Source organism: Aulonocara stuartgranti, assembly GCF_965226115.1.
Source record: "Aulonocara stuartgranti genome assembly, chromosome: 17".
Taxonomy (NCBI): Eukaryota; Metazoa; Chordata; class Actinopteri; order Cichliformes; family Cichlidae; genus Aulonocara; species Aulonocara stuartgranti.
Window position 1 is genome coordinate 9,009,890 of NC_138953.1, and position 27,143 is coordinate 9,037,032.

At 40.8% G+C, this 27,143-nt stretch overlaps 1 protein-coding gene across 2 annotated transcripts in view; it reads left to right on the forward strand.

Moving 5' to 3' along the window:
* Positions 1 to 27,143, forward strand: part of LOC309691999 (contactin-associated protein-like 4) — a 125,382-nt gene that overhangs the window by 81,220 nt on the left and 17,019 nt on the right. For both annotated transcript variants that reach the window (XM_082510100.1, XM_082510099.1), the window contains exons 11-17: positions 8,861 to 8,967; positions 12,559 to 12,678; positions 12,827 to 13,027; positions 13,645 to 13,807; positions 15,106 to 15,233; positions 15,862 to 16,032; positions 17,863 to 18,081. In XM_082510100.1, coding sequence (XP_082366226.1) covers positions 8,861 to 8,967; positions 12,559 to 12,678; positions 12,827 to 13,027; positions 13,645 to 13,807; positions 15,106 to 15,233; positions 15,862 to 16,032; positions 17,863 to 18,081 — 1,109 coding nt within the window. The remainder of the gene's footprint in view (positions 1 to 8,860; positions 8,968 to 12,558; positions 12,679 to 12,826; positions 13,028 to 13,644; positions 13,808 to 15,105; positions 15,234 to 15,861; positions 16,033 to 17,862; positions 18,082 to 27,143) is intronic.

Consider the following 27,143-nt stretch of genomic DNA (forward strand, 5'->3'; position numbering starts at 1 on the left):
GGGCACGGAAGCCGGGACCGTAGCAGGCGGAGATGATGAAGTAGACACGGAGGCTGGACCAGACGATGAAGCAGACACGGAGGCTGGACCAGACGATGATGCAGACACGGAGGCTGGACCAGACGAGGATGCAGACACGGAGGCTGGACCAGACGAGGATGCAGACACGAAGGCTGGACCAGGCGATGCTGAAGCAGAAGCCGGGCCGGGAGAGGACGAAGCTGTAGCTGAAGCCGGACCAGGCGATGCTGAAGCAGAAGCCGGGCCGGGCGAGGACGAAGCTGTAGCTGAAGCCGGGCCAGGCGAAGCCGATGCTGAAGCAGAAGCCGGGCCGGGCGAGGACGAAGCTGTAGCTGAAGCCGGGCCAGGCGAAGCTGATGCTATAGCTGAAGCTGGGCCAGGTGAGGATGAAGCTGGACCAGAATCAGGCGAGGCTGAAGCCAAGGATGAAGCCGGGCCAGGCGTGGATGAAGCCGGGCCAGGCGTGGATGAAGCCGTAGCTGAAGCCGTAGCTGAAGCTGGGCCAGGTGAGGATGAAGCTGGACCAGAATCAGGTGAGGCTGAAGCCGAGGATGAAGCCGGACCAGGCGTGGATGAAACCGGGCCGGGCGAGGATGAAACCGGGCCGGGCGAGGATGAAACCGGGCCGGGCGAGGATGAAGCTGTAGCTGAAGCCGGGCCGGGCGAGGATGAGGATGAAGCCGGGCCGGGCGTGGATGAAGCCGGGCCGGGCGTGGATGAAGCCGGGCCGGGCGATGATGAAGCTGTAGCTGAAGCTGGGCTAGGCGAAGCTGACGCCGTAGCTGAAGCTTCAGGCTGAGGCGTGGCAGTAGCAGGTGGTAGCGCTGCAGCCACAGGTGGAGAAGCAGCCACAGGTGGAGAAGCAGCCACAGGTGGCCGGACGGGATCCTCGGGCCCCCCAGCCGACGTGGCAGTCAGTGTGGCATGAGGCTGGACGGGCTCCTCGGGCCCCCCAGCTAGCGAAGCAGGAGGCTGGACGGGCTCCTCGGGCCCCCCAGCAGGCGAAACAGGAGGCTGGACGGGCTCCTCGGGCCCCCCAGCAGGCGAAACAGGAGGCTGGACGGGCTCCTCGGGCCCCCCAGCGAAAACAGCCGCAGAACCAGTAGGCACGTGGGCCTCTGGCACACACAAAACAAAACCAGGAGGCATGTAGGCCTCTGGTGCACGTGAAACAAAACCAGTAGGCACGTGGGCCTCTGGCACATTTGAAACAAAACCAGTAGGCACGTGGGCCTCTGGCACATTTGAAACAAAACCAGTAGGCACGTGGGCCTCTGGCACATTTGAAACAAAACCAGTAGGCACGTGGGCCTCTGGCACATTTGAAACAAAACCAGTAGGCATGTGGGCCTCTGGCACATTTGAAACAAAACCAGTAGGCATGTGGGCCTCTGGCACATTTGAAACAAAACCAGTAGGCATGTGGGCCTCTGGCACACATACGGAGGGCTGCAGCTGCGCAGAGCACTGACCCTGCTCAGGCAGTGACAGCCCGGTGCAGTTCACAGCTGGCATCTTGGCCTCCAGGGGTCCAGAGTAAGCTGAGGGCAGTAACCCAGCCTCTGGGGAAGCCCCGGAGTGAGCAACAGTCTCTATTGTTGCCAACTTTTGAGGAACAGGTCCGTTGTAAAACAGTTCGTCTCCCTGCTTAGAAACAGCGGTGGAAAAATAGTGTGAATGTTGTGACTCAGCCATTAACTGAACTATGGGTTGTAGCGAGGCTAGCGGTGGTGGTGGCTGAGTGGCTAACTGGAGCGGCGGCAGAACCGGTAATTGTGTCCGTAGGGAGGCTAACGGTTGAGCTGCAGACTGGGAAGCTTGTGGCTGGACACAGAACTGAGCCGGAGAATGGCAATAAAGTCCTGGCTCAGAAGGAGCGGCAGAGAAACAGTCTCTCGGTTTTACAGAGGGTTTGTACACGCCCACTTGGGAAGGATCCGTTACCACGAAGGTAGGTAAGCGACCCGTACAGTCTCCCATCCCGCTCTGAATAGCCCCAGAAAATAAAGTCCCGGAAACTGGGGAAAGCAATGCATCCCGCTCACTCACCGCATCGGGCTGCTCGAAAGTGAATGCAGACGGGGGGTGTAGTCCAAGGTCCAAAAGGAGAAACTCCCGCTCCCACGAACAGAGCGAGCCCAGAAGCCATGGGAGACCGGTCACCAGACGCTGTAGCCGCCTCTCTATAGCGCGCTGGGACGTGCCACCCGGGCTTTCCAGCCACAGGTCGATCAGCTCCTGTGTGGCATCGATGAGCGTCTCCCGTAGCTCCCTGGACAGGTTAAGCGCTGCTGGGTCCATGTTGTGGTCGCGTCGTACTGTCACGGTCCGGGGCAGCGGCCGTGTGGAGAGTGGAAGGAGGACCCAAAACGCAGCACTTATTCAGGTGTGAGGGTGATTTATTGATAATATCAAACACAAAGTGGAGATGGCAAACAGAACTAAGGATGAACTAAACTGGGATAAACTACACAGAGGAGTGGCAAACCTGAACATGAAGGGAGAACAGCAGGGAGAACAGCAGGGAGAGCACGCAGAGGATTACACCAGGTATGAACACAGACGACGCGACGAGGAGCAGAGGAAATCACACACTATAAATACACAAAGAGACACTGGGAAATCACACACAGGTGGGGGAAACAGCTGGACCTGATTAACCTGACGAGACAGGGGAACACTAACACCAGGGACCAACAGAGGGTGTTATCTTTGAATCTGACAAAAACGAAATATATGATATTTGGCAATCGTGTAAAGGAGGATAAAGTCATTATGTTTATAGAGGAAGAATTGATTGAAAGAGTTACTGAATTTCGTTTTTTGGGTGTAATAGTGGATGAGAATTTGACATGGAAATCTCATATTGAACATATTAGAAAGAAAATGGTCAAAAGTATTTATATTTTGGGTAGTATAAGAGATTTATTAAATTATAAAACAATGCGTATTTTATATTTTTCTTTGTTTTTTTCATATATCAACTATTGTGTTGAAGTTTGGGGGAATACATATGAGAATACCATAAAACCTTTAAACCTATTACAGAAGAAAGTTATACGAATAATTCATAATGTTAAATATAGAGAACATACAAATAAATTATTTATAGAATCAAAATTATTAAAATTAGGAGATTTAGTGAAATTACGGACATTATTAATTATGTTTAAGGCTAAAAATAATATTTTGCCTTTTAAGTTACAAAGAGTATTTTTGATGTGTTCAAGGGGAGAAGAGAATAGAAGGAAATTTTATTTTAAACATCAGTTAGCCAGGACTACACAAAGATTAATGAGCACAACGGTTAGGGGTATAAGACTGTGGAATTCACTTCATTATGATTTAAAGAATTGTATAAATTTACAATGTTTTAAAAAGTGTTATATGTTTAAAACGATAACTCAGTATGAAGAATGCGAATGAATGTGATGTTGGTTTGGGATTCGACCGGAGAGAAATGTCAATATTAGTTTGTTCCTGATTTTTGGTGCCCACCGGTGATATAAGTTCGATGGTAGATAGGGGGCAGGGTTTAATAAGAATATTTTCTTCTTCCTGCTCCTTTTCACACATGGTTGTTGTGTTTTGTTGACAGAAGATGTGGTTGTTTTGTTTGATTGTAGTACCAAGTGTGAAATAAATAAAAAAGGAAGGAAAGGAAGGAAGGGAGCACAAACCCAGAACCCAGTGTCTAAAATCCCAAACACAAACCATCCCAAAACAGCCATGAATAATAATGAAAGTAATAACAATAAAGAACATAAACATAAAGTCACTGAGTCATGGTCGCAGGACCATGACAGAAACACAGGTCACTAAGAGGTCCACTCTTCTTCTTGTTGTGTCTGACTGTCTCTGTGTCTGTCTGTCTGTCTGTCTGACAAACACACCAGTTTGTCAGCATGAGCAGGGACTCACAAACATCGAATTTGCTATGCAAAGTCACCGTGTGTGTGATGTGAAAGCATATCTAGGAGCAAGTGCAGAGCAGGCAAAAAGAGTGAAAATACATACCTTTCCCTTCTCTTGCTCATGCAATACATCACGCTACAGCTATTTGAAGTCTTTGTTGGACATCCTAGTCGGGCTGTCCAGTAATAATTTTCAGATCAGGGAAGTTTCTGTGCCGTGTTGCTTTAGCCAGAGGCAGTAATGGAAACCAGGGAGATTGGATGCGAGTCTTGTGATCCAAGCTGTGTTACAGCACACTGTCATTCCATACTATAACATTTCAGATAAGCTACAAAGTCTTGACTGAGTTAATCCAGGACTCCTGTGATGTGGACTGTGGTTCGTGCCGTACGTGACCAAGTTTCATTGCAAATCGTCAAGCTAGGAGCCCCCTGGAGACTTGTTTGTAAATTTTCACTGGGTTTGGTGATAAAATGCTATAGGGCATCTCACCATTCGCCCCAATCTGAAGTCTCGTTGTCTGTGTTCCTGTCTGAGGCTGCAAACAACTCCCTGAATGTTGAGACAGTTGGCAGAAAACTCTAATGTTTCTGGAAAGTGTTACTCTCTGTGAATGTAAGCAGTTCTTGCCAAGAAAAGTTTGGTTTGCTCAACTTAATGAAGATAAAGTTATACTGTTGATTTGATTTGTATGGAAGGGCCATGAAAGTCCATCCAAAAATTATGGTAAAAGGATCTCATCAAGTCAATCAAGTTGGGGAAAAGAACTCATTGGAGATTGGAGACAGATGTTTCCCTCATAACAGTCTGCAGTCACCAAATCTGTTGTTTATCATTTAAACAGTTAGAAATCAGTTCTTCACCAAGTTTGCTTTACCTCTTTATTCCCCCTTGTTTGTTTTCCAGGTGTTGTTGATATCCAGTCCCTGTTTTTCTCTGTTTTCTCATCCGTCCCACTCGTTAGTTTCATTGTGTCCTTCCCACCTTCTCTGATTTTCTCTCCCACCATCCCATCCCGCCCCATCCTCACTCTTTTTCTTTGATCTTTTCGGATGCGTTGCACGGCTGAGGAAGATTTTTACATTATAGTACCCAGGAACTTTCGAGTAGAACAAGACATTTTTGAAATGTGGGGTTACCATCAGGACATTTGGCAAGTAGTGTTAGGGGTTCAAGTCTAGTATTATGTCAGTGAGGGTTCTTACAAGTATACAGACACGTGCTTGTGTGTGTTGACAGCTGATTAAAACTGATTTAGGGGTTAAATGCTGTTGTAGAGCTCCTTTTCACACACAAGATTCAACAAATGTAACACAGCTCCTAGTCATCATTTCATAGTTAAAAAGAAAGTCTTTATAAGAGTCAAGAGATTAGGATTTACTGTACCAAATGTAATTTCTTTTGTATGTACAAAGTTGATGTTGTTTGCTACTGACAACTGTAACATTGGTACACATCATTCATCTCATTAATAACTACATACAAAGTAACACAGTATTCCAAAAATCAATAAATAATCCATTATTGCTGCCCGGGTGTTTAACAGCAGTAATGGAGTGATGGATGCAGCAGTGTCTGTATTTTAAATGGCTGCACTGAAAGGAGGTGAAGGGTGTGTTTTTCTCTTTCCTGATGCTGTTTTCCTCTTATGCAGTGAGGAGTTTGGTTGTTGTTTGACTCCCATGCTCTCCGTGGCCTTTGTGTGAGGCAGCCTTTTACTTCACTGACAGGCTGCCAAAACATGCTGAAATTCCACAGTGTAGAAAAGTCTCTGCTATTGTGTGGTAGATGAGAAGCACACTCTGGGCAACGAAAGAAAGAAAAAACTAAAGTCCACCATGCAGTACCATGGACACTTGAGCACACTTTTACTTCACAGACTTTCCACATTAGACTCCTGCTTTCTGTGTGAACCTCCAAGGACCCCAAGTTGACTTGTTAAATAGTGTATTCATGGGTAAGCGTTGTGGAGATGGAGTGTATTGTGCTATTTTTCGCCTGCTTGGTGTGATGAGTTAGAAATAACTGGAAACCAGCTTTTTATGGGAAAAAAAGTTCTTTCAAGGTCTTTTGTTAAATATTGACTGCTTTTTCACCTATCTTCAGCCCATTTTCCAGACCGGACCATTTTCAGAGAAATGTCTTTTGTTTGCTAAACCTCTTAACACTGGCCTATGAGTCATTCAAGCATGAAAAAAAGGCACCTAACTCAAGGGATGAACCAGAGTTGTGTCCACACATCAGCAAAGAACCAATTTGAAATTGTACCTTTAGGCACTTTGTCACTAGCAACCTGTAATAAAAACAGATAACTTTTGTAGTAGAATCTACAAAAAGTGGTTGACAGATATGAAATAGTATTTTTGCACGTGTTTCCCAAAGAACTTAGCATATGTTGGCATTTTATGCAGCATATCCTTAAAAAAAGTTGAGGAAACTGGTAAGTTGATGATAGAAGATGTGGCAGATCTAAAAAAGCATCTACAGCAGACGAACAGTTTCTGAAAGTCTTGTCCTTAAGATCTGAGAGATGGTCATTCTGTTAATTCTATTGCTCTGTCATGGTTTGGGGCTACATTTCAGCCAATGGTGAAACAATGTTGGAACTATTAATGTAGTAAAATAACATCAGATCTTGATCCACCATGGTACCATCTAGAAAACAGGCCATGTCATTGGGTTTAGGTCAGGTGACTGTGGAGGCCAGGTCATCTGGCGCAGCACTCCATTACTTTCCGTTACCCATTACTCCATTGTCCTGTTGAAAAATAAATGATGGTCCAACTTAAACACAAACTGGATGGGATGGCATGTCGCTGCAGGATGCTGTGGTAGCCATGATGGTTCATTGTGCCTTCAATTTTGAATAAATCCCCAACAAAGCAAAGCACCCCCACACCATCACACCACCTCCTCCATGCTTCACGGTGGGAATCATGCATGTAGAGACCATCTGTTCACCTTTTCTGCATAAAGACGCATAAAGACGTGACAGTCGTCACCAAAGATCTCAGATTTGGACTTATCAGACCAAAACACAGATTTCTACTGGTCTAATGTCTAGTCCTTGGCTTTCTTGGCCCTAACAAATCTCTCTTCTGCGTGTTGCTTTTCCTTAGTAGTGATTTCTTAGCAGCTATTTGGCCTAAAGGGCTGATTCACTCAGTCTCCTCTGCTACTGGTACTCTGTGTGGCTTTTATCTAGGCTCTAATCTGAGGTCCTGTTAACTTGCGATTTGTGAAGCTGGTGACTCGGGTGAATTTATCCTCAGAAGCACTGGTGAATCTTCCCAGGGCGGTCCTCGTGTGAGCCAGTTTCGACGTAGTGCTTGATGGACTTGAAGACACATTCAGAGTTTTAGCGGTTTTCCAGACTGACTGACCTTCAGTTCTTAAAGTAATGATGCACTGTCATTTCTCTTTACTGAGCTGATTGGTTATTGCCATATTATGAATTCTAACAATTGTCAAATAGGGCTGTCAGCTGCGTACAAACACGTCTTCTGCACAACACAACTGATGATCCCCAACCCCATTAAGAAGGTAAGAAATTCCACAAATTAACCCTGACAAGGCCCACCTGTGAAGTGAAAACCATTTCAGGTGACTACAGAATGAAGCTCATTGAGAGAAGGCCAAGGGTTTGCAGCACTGTCAACAAAGCAAAGGCTGGCTACTTTGTGCAACTCTAAAATATAAGACATACTTAGAGTTATTCATCAATTTGTTGTTTGCTAAATAATTCCATATATCTTACTTCATATATTTAAAACAGATCTTAAAATGTCCTCAGAGCCAGTGGAAGGAATTCTGACAGTGTGATGTCATTTGGTAAAAAAACAATAAAAAGCAGCACTTCTAGAGTGTGACTTTTTTAATGTAGACAGGGAGGTGTTGGAGTAGTCAAGCCTTAAGAAAGTTAATGATTGTCATTTTCCAGATGGGAATGCAAATTTTGCATTAATGTACGATTTCACAGATTGCAAAAGAAAGCTAAGGCCCATTACTGCAGTGTGGAGTGCACATGCAAATTAGCTTATAAGTGCTTATAAATACAGTTTATGTAATTGCACTGGGTCCCAGCTAAATATACACAAAATTACTGTTTTGCAGCTCTCTTAATGTTTTAGGCTCACAGGAGGAAGTTGCTCATCTCACCTCTATTAGGAGCAGGACACATGCATTGTGATCCTGTGAGAAACATTATGCAGAGCACAGGCTGCACAGAATGGAAAGCTTTGCTGTTGTGGCTGTATGCTGTGTTGTGGGAGAATTAATTTAAAAAAAGAGAGGTATGAGTTTGATAAATAATGTAGCCATGGCGGATTGGTTGCCTAAGCCAACAGACGAAAAGACAAAGAATTCATGGAAAATCATTATTGTGTATTTATAGGCTATATATTTAGTCTGTGAGAGACAATAACCAGAAGGTGTTTGTATAAAGGGGTGCAAAAGAGGAGCAGCTATGGAGCACCACAGCAGACTGACAAGAGAAATGCTGCTCCATGTGTGGGACAAAAGTGTTTCTTCTCTCTAAAAAAAAAATAGAAGCGCAAACAATAAATTGTGTCTTTTTTTCTTTTTTTTGAGTGGCAGGTTGGGTGGGAGTTCAAGAGTTTTGTCTGTGGATCCTACAATGGTAGTTAACAATACTAACACAACAAAGGAAGGTTTCAAGCCACCTACATCTGAGAACACACACCTGTGCTCTCATTGACACTGAAATAAAGCCCTCTGAAATGTTTTTTTAAGACTGAAAGGTTTTTTTTGAAAGACTTTGTATATTCCCCGTCTCTCCTACACACCTCATCAAAACCGTCAGGCATGCTGAAGGTCTGTTGTTCCGTGCATAAACTTTTTCAGATAACTTTAGAAAAAACACTAAACATCTCTCTCTCTCTGTCTGTCTCTTTCATTCTTCAAGGTGTTCCCCCAGTCACTGCGAACATGGAGGAATATGTACTCAATCGTGGAGCACCTTTCACTGTAACTGCTCCAACAGTGGCTACAGGGGAGCCACCTGCCACAGCTGTAAGCAACCAGTTTCATCTGAAGCTCTTTAAAATGCCTGAAGCCTAAAATTTATCTAGGAAAAAGTAGTGACATTTTTTTCCCTTTAACTTTTCATTTATTATTACGTGACACAGATTTGTGTATTTACACATTGAGCAGAAATATAAGTAAATGTAAGTCCAACCCTTGCTCTCTTGTGTTGCTCCTCTATACTCATCAACTAGCCACCAGCTCTCTCAGCATGGCTTTGGAGTGCAGACGATGTCTTTTTGTCTGTTTTTTGTTAATAACTTTTACAGCAAAAACAGTAGAAGGCTGCTCATACATGCGTGTTTAGTTATTTCCTACAAGAAAAGGTTAATATTTAGGACTTTGTACTATTTACTTAATAAAATAGAGGCCACATGCCCTCCAATAGATATTTCACTTCCCTCTTTTTCTTCTCAGGCCATTGTTTCAGAACTTTAATTAGCCATGTTCAAATGGAAATAGATCAGTGGGATTGGTGGTACTTCATTATGCTGAGTAAATTGGACTTCTATTCAAAAGTCTTAAAAGGTCGTATTTTTTATTTTTTGACACCTGCAGATATCCCACTATCTCTCATCTTCGCTTGGTGTATTTGTTCAGTTTGAATATATGTATGTATTAATGTCACGTGAAGGTGTGTGTTTGAAGTTTGACAGACTGGATTTCACTCCCAGTGGACACAATCAGCCAGAGGTTCACGCTGAAATCAAACACCCATCCAGCATAAAAAATACATAATATGTACATTTCATAATGAATAATGAATAAGGTTCTCTTGCAGAGAAGTTATCGGATTAAAAAACGTGCCTGAACTGGTAAATTTTTTATATGTGATATCAGTTTATACTTAAACCATATCCAGTGCAGCGAGGGATGAAAGGTGCTCTAAATAGCTTCTCCCGATTGCATTAGGTACTTTAGAATTAAGTTAAACATGCTTTTAGTAAAAAAGAAAAAAACAAAAAGCCTAAAAAGCTGTGGTTGGTTTTCATTGAAAGTTACACTTTACCTGCAGGCCTGTGGAGACTTGTGAATAACTTTGCCCCAAATTTGATATGCTGCTTCTTAACAGAAATAGCCCGGTTGGTAATACATAATGCAGAAATAAAGTGTCATTTTATCCACCGAGGAAAAGCTGAACAAAGAACAAAGGGATGGCATCCTGCTGCAGATGAAAGCCACAGTTTTCTCCCACTTCTCACTTCAAAGAGCGCGCATCAAGCGCAGCGTCAATATCCGACTGTGACTTCTTCCTGCTTCCTTAATAGTTTGATTTTTAAATGTATGAGTTTTCCAGATATTAAAAATAATGTACACTCTTATGTATGAAAATGTTTTCTCCTCAAAAAGTTTTTAAAATTGTTATATGGGATATGGGTCCCCACATATGAACTGCAATCAAACATTCAGAATAAATCACTTAATTTAATTGTCGGCCTTAAATGCGTTAGAAAAAAACTAAGGGAGAAATCAAGAAAGATACGACGATGATTGGAAAAAGAAATATAAAGAGGCGGTTAGAATAGGAGTAAATGGGAGGCACATAGCAAGCATGTCAAAAAAAGGAGAGTAAGTCTCAAGGCAACTGAGAGAGTGCCTACAGTATTTTAGGTGAGTCAGATTAGAAATTAAACTGATTTTTTGCTTTGCTTGTACCGCTGAGCATTAATTGAATCCTTCTACACGCTGGTGGTGTGAACAGCTCTGAGCTGGATTAGGGCCAGGTCTCTCTCTCTCTCGCACACACACACACACACACACGCACACACGCATGCAGCTATGGTAGTTGAATTTGGGTCAAAACCTTTCTTGAACTGTATCAGGGCAGTGTCTTGGGGAAAGTTAAACAAGCATTGACGTGGCTGTTGCTGCTCATAGATGGACTCAGACATATTCCCTTGTGGATGTGTGTGTGTGTGTATTCTCCGCAACAAGCATTATGTAATCGTAGGGCTTTATATAATTTGCTTTCATCTAATTTTTTTCCCGCACAATTACCAGTTTTATTGTTACAATTTTAATTGATGGACACAAATTTTAATTGATAGATGTTTTTAATTATTTTAAAATCACTAATCTTCTCATGTTTCCATGAATTTTTTATGCACATACTCTGGGTATACATGTACATATGTACTGGTGGGCATGTAGTCTGCTTGACTTTTATACTGAAAACAGTCAGTGACTCCTTGGTGATGACCGGTTGAGAGCAAGAAATGTGTAGCAGTGATAAGTAGAACAGTAATGAGACTTGAAAAACTGGAAATGGAGAACATTAGCCTTGAAAGTAAAAGCTCTGCCTCACTACTGAATTTTAAAAACTTGTCATATATCATTTGAAGGCGAACACTTTCTAGTTCCAGGTTGCGGTGCACCTTTCACAGTTTCACTACTAGTCAGCAAGTAGTTGCTGAGTGTTTGCAGACAAATGAGCATCTTTCTTGCAAACTACTGCTAGCAACGAAACCACAGGGAAGTTATGACCACTTTTATCTTGCAACTGCTGGAAATCTTCAGCAAACAATTGCATAGATGACTTGCCCATGTAACTGGTGTCTATGTAACTACAGTCACACTAGGGAAAATTATTGGGACTGTGTTTGATGAACATTTAATTTCATTGCCTTTGAAATCTTTCTTTCAAAGTCAGATATGCAGCCATTTACAGTCAATCACTGTCTTTAAAGCAACTTTAGATGCTGAGATGTTGCTATCAATATGCAATTACATGGGGTCAATTTGACAATTACATCCAATCTATTTGTGATAAATCCGAAAGCCGCAAATCCGTTGCCATCTACATACACAGAAATTCAATTAAAAAGAAATACAACTATTTTACTGTCTCCATATTTAGAATCCTGCCAGAACCTCACAGGTCTGGAACAGAAATTTAAATTTAAAAAGTCCCCACAAATAGTGAACCTACTTCCTGCACAGAAAAGTACTGGCATAGGAGTTTGACAACCTTGCTTTCTTATAGGAACATAACCAGAATGCATTGAATTGGTAACCAGTTGATTTAAGTTCTATTGCAAAGATATCAGTGGATATCAGAGTGACTCAGATTAATTGCAACATTTTGGCAATCAATATGGATTTATGAATTTAATGTCTGTTGCAAATCTGTGCAATCGCCTTGCAGTAGAATGTTTTTAACAGAACATTTTGAAAATGGCTGTTGTATGCAAAAAAGTGAAAGCAATCCCCCACAATAAAATGTTTTTCATAAGCTGAAGTCTTATTTTTACTCTAGTGTGACTGAGCCATAAAGCAAGTGAGTTATTTATATGTGATGTGACACATAATGTATTAACTGGTAGTGTTGGCTCTTTATGTAGATACAACAAATAAACAAGAATGTATTTGTTGTTTGAAATTTGTATCATTCAATTGCCAATATTAGAAATAATAAAAAGGTTACATCATGTGAATTCAGTTTGACTGTATCGCCCACGTCTGCCTGCCATTTATTAGGATGCATGTTATGGTTTAATGGTCCCAAGCATAGCTAAGAAATCAATAAGTGTTGATCCAGTTTATTAAAGTTTACGTTTTTTATTGTGTTCTTTTCCTCAGCAATATATGAACAGTCATGTGAGGCATACAAACACAAAGGCAACATGTCAGGGCATTACTATATAGACGTGGATGGCAGCGGACCAATCAAACCCCAGCTGATTTATTGTAACATGACAGGTATGGTACACAAACGTATTCTGTTTCCTTTTAAAGAAAATGTGCATTGTTTTTGTTTGTTTCTTTAGTTTGAAAGATTGTTTGGCTGCCAGCGTAACTATGTTCACACCTTCTCTTGGTCTTTCCACCCTGCCTGTCTCTCCACCAGAGGATAAGACGTGGATGGTGATTCAGCACAATAACACAGAGCTGACCAGAGTTCAGTCCTCCGCTGAGCGAAATCAACATTTTGCCTACTTTGACTATTCCTCTGAAGAGGAGCAATTAGTGGCTGTCATCAGCCAATCAGAGCACTGCGAGCAGGAACTGTCCTATCACTGCAGGAAGTCCCGCCTCTCCAACACACTTGGTAACATCTGGAGAAATAGTTGTTAGTTATTATGTGTTAAATTTATCAACTTTTTAACATAAGATATTCAGAAGAAGGGAGGTGGTGTGAACTGCTGATGTATTTAATTTAGTAAGAAATTAGAAATCATATTACAATACTGCTGCACATTTGTTACTGATTTTGCAACACAAGTTAAGTGGATTTGTTTGATTTTATAATAAAGATTTAACTATCCATCTATCCATCCATCGATTCTCTTCTAACATAGGGCGAGAGGCGTGGTACACCCTGGACACATTCACACCTATGGCCAATTTAGAATCACCAGTAGAATCACCACTGACTGCACTGACTGACTGAGTGCTAATCACTGTGCCAAAGATAAAAATGAAATGATAAAAAATAAACAAATGAAAACAGATGAATGATAAATTCTCTACTGGGGATGTTTCCCTTCCACGCTATCATTATCTTTATAGGAATCACCGTCTTCATACCATTTCAAAATGACTGAAAAATTGATTGCATTTGCAGTCTAACTCTTCCCTGTAGTGAAAAATAAATTAATGATTAATCACGTCTTTATCTATGTGTGTGTGTGTGTGTGTGTGTGTGTGTGCGTGTGTGTGCTCAAGAGGGTGCTCCTTTCAGCTGGTGGGTGGGAGGCGCCGGACCAGGTCAGAGCCAAACATCTTGGGGTGGAGCCCTGACCGGTACCCAGCAGTGTGGTTGCAGTCTGCAGGACAGCTGTCTGGATCCAAGTCACGACTGCAACTGTGATGCCGACTACGACCAATGGTACTGTACTTTGGAACTGCAAATGTGAACTATTATGGTATCACTCCAGGCTGTAAGTTCTATTTAAATCTGGGTTTTTGATTCTTTGTGTTGTAAAAGAAAATAGCTTTTGTTACCATATCATGGAAAGCAGGCAGAGTGTGTCACTCCATTTTGAAAACACATGCATGTCTCTGAGATTCTTTTACAAACTGATTTGGTTGCTTCCCATGACATCCTGCCACACTGAACAGCAAAGAGCCATAAAACAACAAATCCCAAGATATTTAAATGTCTCTTCCTTTTTGTTATCCACTCCTTTTTTATTCAAATCCTTTTATCCATCCTGTAAGCAATTCTGTATTTAGGTCACCTTCTCCAATCCTGTGACCAGTTCTGCAGTTAGACCCATGTTGTAACCCATAGGTGTCAAACTCTGGCCCGCGGGCCAAATTTGGCCCGCAGCCTAATTACATTTGGCCCGCGAAGCCATACCAAATTACTATTAGAGCTGGCCTACTGGTATTATACAGCTAATATATATATTGTTTAGTATTAAGCTTTGCTTGTTCCATATTCAGTTTTTCAGCAAAATGTGTTTTAGTCCATAAGAAAAGATTCATTCTTAAATCTGGAGGAATAAATATATTTCAATAAATATTAACGTCAGCCTGCGACTTTGTTCCAGTTTTGAATTTTGGCCCACTGTGTATTTGAGTTTGACACCCCTGTTGTAACCAATCCTGTTGGTGCCTGCATAGCCAAAGGTCCTTCATTCTATTATCTCTTAGCCTAAATCTGTACTGGGGAACTCTATTTTTATAGACTCTTCTCCTGCCATCAATATCCCATCAGATACACGGGCGCTGGATGCTGCCTAAAGTCCCAGATTTATTTTTTGACTACATTTCACAGCAACAAAGCAGACTGCTGGAATTTGAAGCGCCACAGAGCCGAGCTCGTGTGGTGAATTTACAGATTAATCACTCGACCTGCGTTCGTTCAGAGACGGTTTTCACAAGACATTGTTTCAGACATGTTGTGTCAGCTTTTCTCAACATTCACCAGTGAGCCTCTGAGAGCAGACAAGCGCAGTCGAGAAATGAGGAGTTACTAATCTAAATACGGCCTGTCCTATTTTTTCAGACACAGTTTTGTTTGAGTTTTAATGGTGACAAGTTTTACCTTTGCTTTGCATGCATGATTATTCAGCTTTCTAATACCAATGCTTTCTCACCTTCCACACTCTCTTCCTATTCTTTCTTGCATTTCTTTGCCTTTTATGCAACCCTCCTCCTCTGTCCCCTCTTGTACCTCAGGACTGAGGACTCAGGCCTGCTTACCCATAAGGAGACCCTCCCAGTAAGGTCTCTGGTGCTGGGAGACATCCATCGGCCTGGGTCAGAGGCTGCCTATAGGGTCGGACCGCTACGTTGTCATGGAGACAGTAAATCCATTTAAATTGGTTATGGTTTAGCACAATGGGGGATGATGTTAAATATTGAGACCTCAGTTCTCTCCATGTGAATATCATACATATTGATGATGTTTTGATGGAGTACTCAAGAAGTAGGTTTTATTCAACCACAGAGTGAAGAGAATTCAAGTAATTAGTGTATCCAATCACCCACCATTTAACTTGTTAATGGGAAAAGAGTCTGCACAAGCTAATTAGTAGCTAAAATATGACTTTATTTTTACTCTTTAATAACAACTAACACAAAGATATATAACAAACTAATGTAAGTGATAGATTTTACCTTGTGTTAATTGCTTCTAATTTTACCACTTAGTTTAATGACTACATAAATAAATGGCTTACTGATAAATCAGCCTAAATGAGATAGCATAGCTGGAGTTATGCCTTTATTCTTAGTTAATTAGCTGAACAGTTGGTTCATTTGTTTACCATGCGATTTTCATTATATAGCCATCATAATGAGTTTTCTTTTAATAAGCTTTGTTCCAAAGTGATATATCAAGTTTTTATAAGAAAGTTTTACATCCCTTTTTTATGAGCAAACATAAAGATATGGTATGACACATTTAAGAAGTGATTTTCTTTTTCTTTGCAGAGAACTTCTGGAATGCTGCATTTTTTGATAAGGAAACATCCTACCTTCACTTCCCAACCTTTCAGGGAGAGTTGAATGCAGACATCTCTTTCCTGTTTAAAACGACATCGTCCTCTGGGGTTTTCCTGGAGAATTTGGGCATCAAGGACTTTATCAGGATAGAACTCAGCTGTAAGTGAGAACTTAATGTCCTGGATAATTGTTATCGAATGCTCAATGCTTTCTTGATTTATTCTAAATAACTGATAATGACAGTTTATAAGAGGGATTATTGCATTTCTGCTTCTATTTTGAGATTAACTGTGCAGTTTGTTTCACGTTAACTTGGCAGAGGGGAAGAGTTTCTCAGTGTTTACGAATGTTTTTATTTGTTCAGACACTGCTAACTTCAGCCTCTAGCCACAGATGCCTACAGACTGCTGAGTGACTCCCTGGCAACTGCAACTCGCTAGGGAAAATAAGTCGACTTGAATCCTCCTTAAATTGGTTGCAAGAAGATTGCGACAGTCTGCTGTATTTTCCAGTTTGTGTCAAAGGTTTTCAGGTCGTACTACTGCTCAGCTCTTTATAGAGCAAACATGTGCATAGAAGTCAGTAGCCGCATGCAAACTACAGGCTGCCAATTATGATGATTACATTGTCCCATGTTTTTGTTGATCTTCTTGCAGTTGACAGTCCAGTCAAGGCAAATAACAAAAATCACAGCAGCAGTTCCTCAAAAGCCTATTACAGTACAAGAGCTGGCTAAAAAAATATCTGTATATATCAGGAAGTTCCAACTAATTGGCCTGTAATTGCAATATTTTTCCACCCAACTGAATAAAAAAAATCTGAAAATTAAAATTAGATTACAGAGTGATTCCCAGTGAGCCTAGAAATGTATTACTGAACATTAGAATTATCATTACTTTTGATTTCAAATTAGGCTTGGTTGTAACAGTCTCAGCACACATGCAATTTCCCACACACAGACACACACAGGAACAAACAGATGTGAGTCTTTTTTTCCTGCCTCTAAATCATCTCAGATCTGCGTCCAGCTGTCTGTCCATGCTGCCAACAGATGGGCCGGTGGGAGGAAGTCACTTCACACTTCTGCCAACATATGATGATGGACGAACATGACTGACTAATGGGTTTGCTGAAAGACGGCGCATTCTGCAGCCAGACTGCAGGGAGAAAGAAGTCTATTAAAAATATCACTGAAAAAAGCCACAAAAGAGTCTGATACACTTTAGCTGCTAATAGAAAAACATGAGTGAAAAAAGAGCTTTCTTGCAAGTCAAAGCTTGTTTTCTCAACTGTGTTTGGATTTTTCTTTCTTTCCTCTTTTTGAATACAAAGCAAGAATCTGACTCCTTGCAGTCATTCTACTCTGCCCACATGCTTAACTAATACAGTTTGAAATTAGTGTAATTATTTGATTTGGCTATAATTTAATTTAAAAAAAACATAGCATGCATGTGCTCTTCAGTTCATTTTTCCAGCTACAGCATTATCAGACGACTCTGGCACCATCTGATCTACATTAGCTTTAGATTTGAATATACGTACACTATCATGTGCTTTATACTGATTTAAGCCAGAGCTTCATCCTCCCGCTCCAACTACTACCAGCTTTGCCTCTACTGGACAGCCAACAATGAGAAGATGACAGTAAGGGCGTATCAGACCGGAAATGAAGCATGGTCTGGCACTGGCACTTATCATACACTGGCTCTACATTTTGTGCAGTTTTTGTCATCCATAAATAAATGATCAATGATAAACCTCTTAACTTCTTAAGCCTTAACTTCAAGAGTGTCATCAGCTTTGGACACAGTGTGATTATGGACTGATTCTTTGGAGTATCGTGGTTTGCAGTGAAAATAAGCACCCCTTTGATCATTTTCAATCAAGATTTCCATGAATCAGATGTGGTCTGCTGATGTGGCTTCTTCACCTAATGTTTGTTTTTAAGGCTTTTATATGATCTTTTTATCTGTGAATAATCCTCTTCAGCTTCTACGGAGGTTGTCTTCTCCTTCGATGTGGGGAATGGGCCACTGGATGTACGAGTGAAGACAAGCCTCCCGTTGAATGACAGCCGATGGCACAGAGTGCAAGCTGAGCGAAATGTGAAGGAAGCATCGCTGCGTGTCGATAATTTCCCCGCCGCCACCCACGAAGCTCCCACTGATGGACTCATGCATCTTCAGCTAAACAGCCAGTTATTTATAGGTGAGGAGCAAAAGTTGACTTTTTTTTCAAAAAGTTTAAGAAACCTGAGGAACATTTAAAGTGAGAACATGGGATTTTTAGATTAAAATAAGTCAGGGTTAATTTAAGGTTATCAAGATTAGCCACTTTGTTAAGAAAAAATATTGTCTCGATTTTAATTTGATGGCAACAACGCATCTCAAAAGTCTCAAAAGGCCAGAAGGGCAAGTTAAACTAAAAAGAAACAGCTGACAATAGCTCAGCAACAGGAGTGGAGATTTAAGAAAAGCAACTTAGAGAGGCAGAATTTCTCAGCAGCAAAGGTGGGCAGATGGAACAACTTCAGAATAATGGCTCACGCTGTAAAGTTGTACTACAGATGTTGTTGAGAAGTAGTCACAACTGTTAGCTGCTAGAATACAATATCAGACAAAAACATCCCATATGGAAAAGAAATAGTAAAAACTTATATGTGATTACTCATGAAAGTGGCCACTTTCTCATTACTTTCATATATTGTTTTAGTAAGTATCCAAAACATACAAGTTTCATTATATAATCTTTCAAGGGATCTTATATCTGTTTTCGCTCTTATATGCTTTTCATACAAGTTTCACACAAGACAGATACAAACTTTATAAGATTTATATATATCTTTTCCATATGGGATGACACTGTTCCTTTCCCACAATTCCAGGAGCTGGTCTCCTCAGGCTGAATTTAAAAGAGGATGCTGCCATCAAATTCAAAATGACCTCAAATGGGATTTTTCTTAAAATTATGTTTTTCACTTTACACAGTTTTTCAAAATGTTTTCTGTGTTATGTTTTGAATAAAATATGGGTTAATGAGATTTGCAAACCATTTGCAAACCATCATTCTGTTTTTTTATTTATATTTTACACAGTGTTACACAGAATTGGATATGTACAAACACGCATGCAAATGTGCCCACATGCAAAGACAACCTGATAAAAACAGAATTTAATTCTTGCAGTTTCTACCCAACCACACAAGTCCCACATGGACACCTGTTGGAGGTGGTCGACTGATTATCTGCATAGTGTATGTAAAATAAGAGCAAACCTTACTGTTAGAGTCCAATCCAGTTGGTGTTTAGGTATTTGGAAAGTGGTGAGGAGTGATTAGAAGAGCTGATGATTTTGACTTTACCAAGAAAGAATTCTGCTATACTGTATGCAGGACGTGCTGAATTCAGTTTTTCTAAACAGTAATTACTCTGGATAAGTAATGTCCATTTGTGTGTGATAAAAAAGTGTAATATTTGGTGTGTGTGTGATTATAACCATCACAAACCAACTGTGCATTCTGCTAGGAAAATGGGAAGTAAGTGCAGCCAGTTATTAAAATTTGCAAAAAATACCTAGAAATATAGTAAATACACCAAAATTACTACATTTCTAATGAGCTTGAAACTCAGTATTTGGTACAACCACTTTTATTCATCAGCATAGTCTGAACTACCCTAGACAAACTTTCTTGTAATTGTCTTCAAAGCTTGTCTTTAGATGTTGGCTGCTTTTTCTTCTGTTCATTGTCATGAGGTCCCACACTGCTTTTATCAATTTTGACAAAATCTCAAACACCACTGGCTGAAATGTAGTAAATAAAGTAACAAAGTCTCTAATTTAATTTAATTTAAAATTGGTTCTTTGCTAAGTTGCCTGTTATATGTAGAGACGACACTTACTCATTCTTTCTGTTAGTTGCATTTTTTATGGTTGATTAAGTCATGACTCAGTGGTAAGTGGCTAAACAAAAGACAAACTGAAAGAATATTGATGTGAAAATGGTCATAAGCGAGGACTGGACTGAGAATGTGTGAAAAAGCAACCAATATACAAAGAAAAACTTTGGAACCCTTCAGATAGTCTATTCTATTGATCAAGACCACTTACAAAAATTCCATGAGCCTGGCTTATTTGAAACAATTTATCTATAATACTGTAGAAGATCAATAATACTAGGTGTAAGAGTTTTACAAGCACAAAAGAAATGACATTTTTGTAACCTGGAGATAGAAGTCTGTGAGGAGGTTGGCTTCTACAGACACCTCTATGATGCATCAGTGCAGGAAATTGGATACCAAAAGAGACTGGTGAAATACCTAAAAGATACAGCCTTCTGCAAAAGAGTGTGAAGTCTCTGAAATTTCAATCATTTCCTGTTTTCACTTTTTCACTTTTTCTCTTATATTTTTTCTGAGCTGTGGCTCCAATAATTGAGATATATCATTATTATTCCCAGAGTTTAAGTTCACCACATCTGTTAGACAGCTGAAGATGTTTTAGACATCACTGACAAAAGCAGTGTTACATGGAAAGTAAATGCAAACAAAGAGCCAAAATGGAAACCTGTGCAGTAATACTGACTAGTTAAGTTTAAAGGAATAAAGCAACTGCCATAGCCCTAGTGAGTTAAAAGCCATGGTATGGGGATACAGGGTTGTGACTTCAACGTCACTATCTCCACCCATGCCTGATTACTGCCAGACCTGCTGAAAGCTGTCCGACAAACTGAAGATCTCAGAAAGCAACACACTGTGCTGCAATCTAAAGAAACAGTAAGAAACAGAATGAACAAAAATGGCATCCATGGGAGAGTTCCGAGGCAAAAACATCTGCTGACCAAAAAGATCGAATCCAAAAATTCAAAAAACATCTTGATCTCCAAGACTTTGGGGAAAATACTCTGTGGACTGACAACAGAAAAGATTTGTGTCTTGTTACATCTGCCGTAAAACTAGTACAGCGTTTGATAAAAAGAACATCATAGCAACAATCAAACATTGTATAACAAAGTATACAATTACTCTGCCTAGTATACACTAAGCTAGCCCTAGACACTAGCCCACTAACAAGCTAGCCCTAGACACTAGCCCACTAACAAGCTAGCTCTAGACACTAGCCCACTAACAAGCTAGCTCTAGACACTAGCCCAGTGTCTAGGGCTGCTTTGCTTCTTCAGGGCCTGGACAACTTGTCCTAATTGATTAAATTATGAATCCTGATGGAAAATGTTTGACTATCAGTTCATCCCCTGACGCTTAAGCACACTCAGGTTATGTGCTGTTATGATCTGAAATATAACAGCAAGTCCACCTCTGAATGGCTAATAAGAATGAAGGTTTTGAAACCCTAGTCAAAGTTTGGACTAAAATCCAATTAAGATGCTTTGGCATGAATTTAAACACTTTAAACAGACTTTAAACAGGCCGCTGATGCTGGAAAACACGCCAATGAGGCTGAATTAAAAACAATTCTGCAAAGAAGAGTGAGCCAAAATTCCTCCACAGGGAAGTGAAAGACTCATAGACTGCTGTTCTGTACCTCATATACAGACGCAAAGTTTGGGGGCTTTCATTGAAAATACCTTCCCTGTTCTTCAGCCTCGCTCTTGGGACAGCCAGAGGCAACTGGTAGGTGACCCATGGGACCTAAATGTTAAATCCGAATAAATCCTGAGAAGAAACCAAAACCAAACAGATGTATTGTCTGACTTTCATCATTACCCACTCTGTGGCCGTGTAACCAAACGTCGGTTAGTTTCCACTGAAACACAAATGAAAATGGGTCACACTTTTAAAGTTACATGTAAATTCAAATGGCAAATGAAGCTATGTGATGTTGTTTTTAACGAACATTACCAAAACAACAGGAAACATTGACGCTGTCATTTGGTCTTCTAGTGAGTGTTTATACTACCAGGGGAGTGTTTGTGGGACTGAATCAAAATAAATCACTTGTGTTCAATGAAGGAGCATGTCGCCTGGTGTGACAATGCAGCTCTGTGTATTTTGAGGCATTAGCAGAGCTCAGCAGCACAGGGGAACGAGCGATGTCAGACTTTGGCTACATGCGTATACTTATTACCGTTTTTTCTTTTCATGAGATTTGTAAGAAGCAGCTTTATCCTTTAGAGGAGATAAACCTAACTGTATGAGCGACACTTACTCTTTTAAAAAATGTAATATTGCCTCTTTAACATTACAGTTTAAACTGACTGAGCTTTCTTTTATTAAATCAATAGCTTTTGGTCATTTTTAGGAGATGTTGCATACATTTTTCCACCATTTTCCTCTTAAATTCACCACTTCTGTTCCAAACACATCCAGATGCCTACACATTAATCTATCTGAACTGTGCTTGAAAATCAGTCTTGTACTGTAAGGCTTTGGCTTTGTTCAAATAACATTGGTTCATTTATTTTTGTAGGTATTACATTTTTTGAAGAGAAACAAAACCATTGAACAAAGTGTGATGAGACTGAGAGGCTGCAGAGAGATCGAAGTGGGAATTGAGTTGCTGGTAGTGTTAAGCTGATAATCCGCTCTGAACAGCTAAAAAAGAAACGAACATCAGTCGTTTTCTTTACTTGGGCGGGATTCACCGGCAACACACGGGGACTCATTTGTTTGAACAGAAATGTGATTAAAAGGATTTTGAAGGACAATACTTTTTAAGAAGGTGTTTTTGTCTGTCTTGACTCTGTTTTCAGTAAAACGTCAGTGTTTGGGTGCCTTTGCGCTCTTTCTGCAGCTTTATTGTTAATCCAGTGTTCACAACACGCCCTCTGTGGAATCATAATTCACAGTACTGCAAAGACATCTGTATTACTATGAATAATGGATCTCATTTGTAATATATAAAATTGTGTAACTTAATAAGAAATTATGTTTGCTGGTTTAAATAAATAAACCTTAATATTTCCTTGTTTTTACGCTTGCAGTTTATGAACAATACAATTCAGCAAAATTAAGCAGGATGTCACTATGGGTTATGTTTTGCATTATTGTTACTTGGCCTAGGATGTAGCTACATTAATCAATGCTTTAATAAATCATAGGTGAGCGTACTGGTACACGGCACATCTGACTTTAATGGTGCATACTGCTTCGGTGAAGGAGTATGGGGCTATTAAATCTCTGTAGCTTGATAATGAAGTGTTCATAACCCTGTTGGTCATGGTTGTGTAATAGTTTTTTTGTTTTCTGGTTGATTCTTTTAAGGCTTTACAGAGGAAGGCAGCTTTGTATTTATATGGCAGATAATCAGTAAATTCACAGGACTTAAAGCTCGAAATATTTCTGTGTCTGAATTATACAGATGAGAACATAATTATGAGCCCCCCATGTCTTTTTTAAAAAAAAATTCCCAAATGCTGTTAAACCAAGCAGAGGAAACTTCAAATCCACCATCTGGCATGGGCCTTTCTGCGTGGAGTTTATATGTTCTCCCCGTGTCTGTGTGGGTACTCTGGCATGACACAGTCCCTTATAGATGGATGCCTAAAAAATCACCAGGGTAAAAATGATCAGTCCCCCTTACTTCCTGCCATTCCATTTAAAATTCACTGTGGTTACACTGTGCACACTTTTTTTTGTGTTCCATATAATAATATTTCCACATATAGTAAAACCAACGTGTGCAGCAACCAGACAACATGAAATGTGCAGAGTTTGGCACCAAGTGCAGGTGGACAACTGGATGAAGTAGATAAATCCTCTTAATGCTCAGGACCTTAAGAAGGCCCTGATTGTGATTCCACCACCTGGCTGAGGCCTTTCTGTGTGAAGTTTGCATGCTCTCCCTGTGTCTGGGTGCTCCCGCTTCCTACCACAGTCCAAAGACGTGAATCTACATTTCCCAAAGATGTGATGGTTGTCTGTCTCTTTGCATTAGCCCTGCGACAGACTGGCGACCTGTCCAGCGTGTATCCTGCCTCTCGCCCTATGGTAGCTGGGATAGACTTCAGCCCCCCCTCAAACATGACAAGGATAAGCACCAGAAAATGGATATGCATTTATTGTGTAAAGCAGAAACTTCAGGAAATCAGTAGATTTTTTTCTTTTCCGAAGCTACAGTATATATATTATCAGGCTGTTTTTTTCACATGCCCAGCTATGCTGAATTAGGTCAAAACTCTGCAAAATGACCATCTTACAAAGCCTCAGCAGCTCGCTTCAGTCAGCTCACAGCCAGTATTCTAGCGGAGTGTTGATATGGCAGTATGCCCCAGGGTCTTTCGCTCCATCTGCCAATCTTCTTCCAAGATGGGAAAGTCTGTCTGTGCTTTTAGCTGCGAGGCGCTTCTCTTCAGCCTTGATCAAAGAGCTAGGGCCTGTTCTTCGTACCGCGCTAAGTGAGTTAGCTGGATGAGATTGTTGACGATTTCGCGTGATCCTGGATCGTTCGGTTCCCCGAAGCCCATCCGGGACTTGCTGTCATAGCAACAGAGCCGTAAGCGTAAACCTGCTGGGGAGCAGGTTTACTTTATGTAAACAGGATTAGATCGCGGCCACGCAGGTATGTCCGCGTCATTCATACGAAAGCAACAGCGATATTCCACCACTGTTTCACCATAAATAAATAACATCAATGTAACTAAAGATAATGCAGCACTTGATCCTTTTATTGATTTCACACAGATACATACAGGTCATTCCCTAAAAAAGGGAAATGTACTATTAACATTCTATTACATGTATGTGATTATTACAGATGTAATTCATATTTCAGAGTAGTAATTGTAAAGTACTTCGTGTAATCAAGATGAGAGACCACGGCTATAAAAGCCAAGGTGGATTTGGGAAGCCTGTCACAGCCATGTCCTGTCCGTTTACGCGAGCAACCCATTGCGGAAGGTGCAAGATTGATAAGGAGAGTCCTCAGAATTCAGCGTATATTGCGGGACAGACAGGATCCTTTAGCTCAGCGCGACAGTGTGCTCATAGAGAGATATCGATTTTCCCGTGAGGGTATTATTCACTTAACCAACTTGTTGACGAGGGGGTGCAGGACCACCACCTGTCTTTTTTTTTGCTCTGCCCTTTTCTTGGTTGCTGTTATGAACAAACAAACAGAGTATTCCAGGGTCTCTTTCCAAGAGACGAAAAGCAATATAAGTGATAAATATTACCATTCTGTAGAATATTCTTATATTTCACTTTTACTTGTTCCCATGTTCTAGTGGGTCCTGTTGTGGCTCTAATGTGAAAGGGGATATAATATAACATATTATAATATAATATAATGTAATATAATATTGGATAATATTGTGTGATATGATAAATCTACCCTACCGCCTACTGGTGTTGGCCAGAGGGGCCGATGGCGCAATATGGCAGCCTGGCTTCTGTCAGTCTGCCCCAGGGCAGCTGTGGCTACAACCGTAGCTGCCTCCACCAGTGTGTGAATATGAGAGTGAATGAATAGTGGCATTGTAAAGCGCTTTGGGTGCCTTGAAAAGCGCTATATAAATCCACTCCATTATTATTGTTATTATTGAATTACTTACGAGTTTGATTTGTCAGCAACTTTCTGCCAGCCCTCTCTCCTTGCTTTTGCAGCCTTTGCAGTGTTCCCTTGCGTTTTAATTAAACTCTGAAACTCCTGAAATCCCTCACTCAAGAGTTCTTGCTCTGCTGCCGAAAAACACCGAGCGCGCTCCTTCGACATTTTCGCCGACCAATCAAAGGGTTGCCGATCAATGTTTCTACTATCGATGCGTAGCCCCTGTTGGGCCACCCAGTGATCTCACATTACTTCATCCAGCTATACTAATCGTCAACAACAGGTGTGTTCGGGGAACCGGAATAGCGAGCTCAGAGTTAGCGCGATGATTTGGTCTTGGATGTTTCATTTGATCTTGGATGTAGTAAGCGACGTACGAAGCACAGGGCCCTGGTCTTCTTGGGATTATGTTTGTTGCTGTAACTGACTGCTGAGGTTGCTATCTCAGCATCTGCTTTGTGCACCTGAATGTGCTACCACCGGGAGCATCCTTTCTTTGGGCAGCTGCTGAAGATGGGTTTGAATCCTCCACCCAAACATTGTACCCAAGGCGTGTTGCTCTTTCCCCCAAGAGTGAAAATTTGCAGGACTAGGCAAACCATCATAGGCTGCTTCGATCAGGAAGCACACTTGGTAAAAATCAGCCTGCAATGCGTTTTGTGCTACATTAAAAACTTTCCCCTCCATTTATTAAATGTCTGCAGCCATTCAAAGGCAGTAGGACACAAAGGTGGAAAAATACTCAGCCTCTGATTTTAGCAGTGCCGTTCCAAAGCATTAAGCATTGCAGCATTGAATACTAAGCATTGTAGTTCACTGTTCTTACTATTCTTTTAACAGCAGTACTGTGTGCAAGCTCTTTAATCAAAATTATTATTTTTAATGCTACAATATAACCATTGTTGTCATTCGTGAAAGAAAAGAGACAGAGGAAATATGTTATTATCTTCTGATAAAGTTGCCAAATTGCAGTTATTAACTTGCATTAATAAACAGAACAATTAGTTTTAGTCCTTGATTAATTTTCGACTTCCAGGCTCAGATTGGAACCTGCAATTCAATTTTTCAATTAAAAAAATAAATAAATTTTTAGTTTTAAACAAGTTTTCTTTTGACAGATTTCTCAATTATTTGTGTTTCCTTGTTCTTCACAGATAGTCTAATACATTTGTTAAGCATTGTATAATTTCTCCAGAAGCAACCTCTCAGTTGTTGAGCTGTTGAAACCTGTGATTGTCTCAGCTGTACAGTGAGGAGACCGGTGATTGGATGAGAGTGAAATTACTAGTCACGTCATTTCATCTGATTTATAATTCACTTCAGTCAGCCCCTTTGCACTTACAAGCATGTACGAATGACCTAAAAAGACCACTCTGAGCTTGTTGTTGCACTGGAGTTAAAACAGGGATCTGGATTATTCACCATAAAGTGGGAAAGTAAAACTGCTTAAATGGCTGAAATTCATATTGTCATGCAAGGCTTTTCCTTTCACTCCTACAGGACTTCTTCCTCTGGCAGCGTGTGTCCTTTGTTTCTTCCCTTGGTCAGAGGTGGCACCCCTCAGGACCCCGTCCTTGTTCTTTTTGTGCACTGTGATCTCTTCCTTTCTTAACAGTCACAACCAGTACTTTATAGAATCATGGTGTAGATTTGGCTTTTTAAATCATCATTGAGCAGGAGCTTTCCTTTCTCTGTATTTCATTCTTTGTAGTCAAGCTTATCTTCACAGAACATGTTAAAAGACGTTAATTAATTTTCCTGCCATGTGTG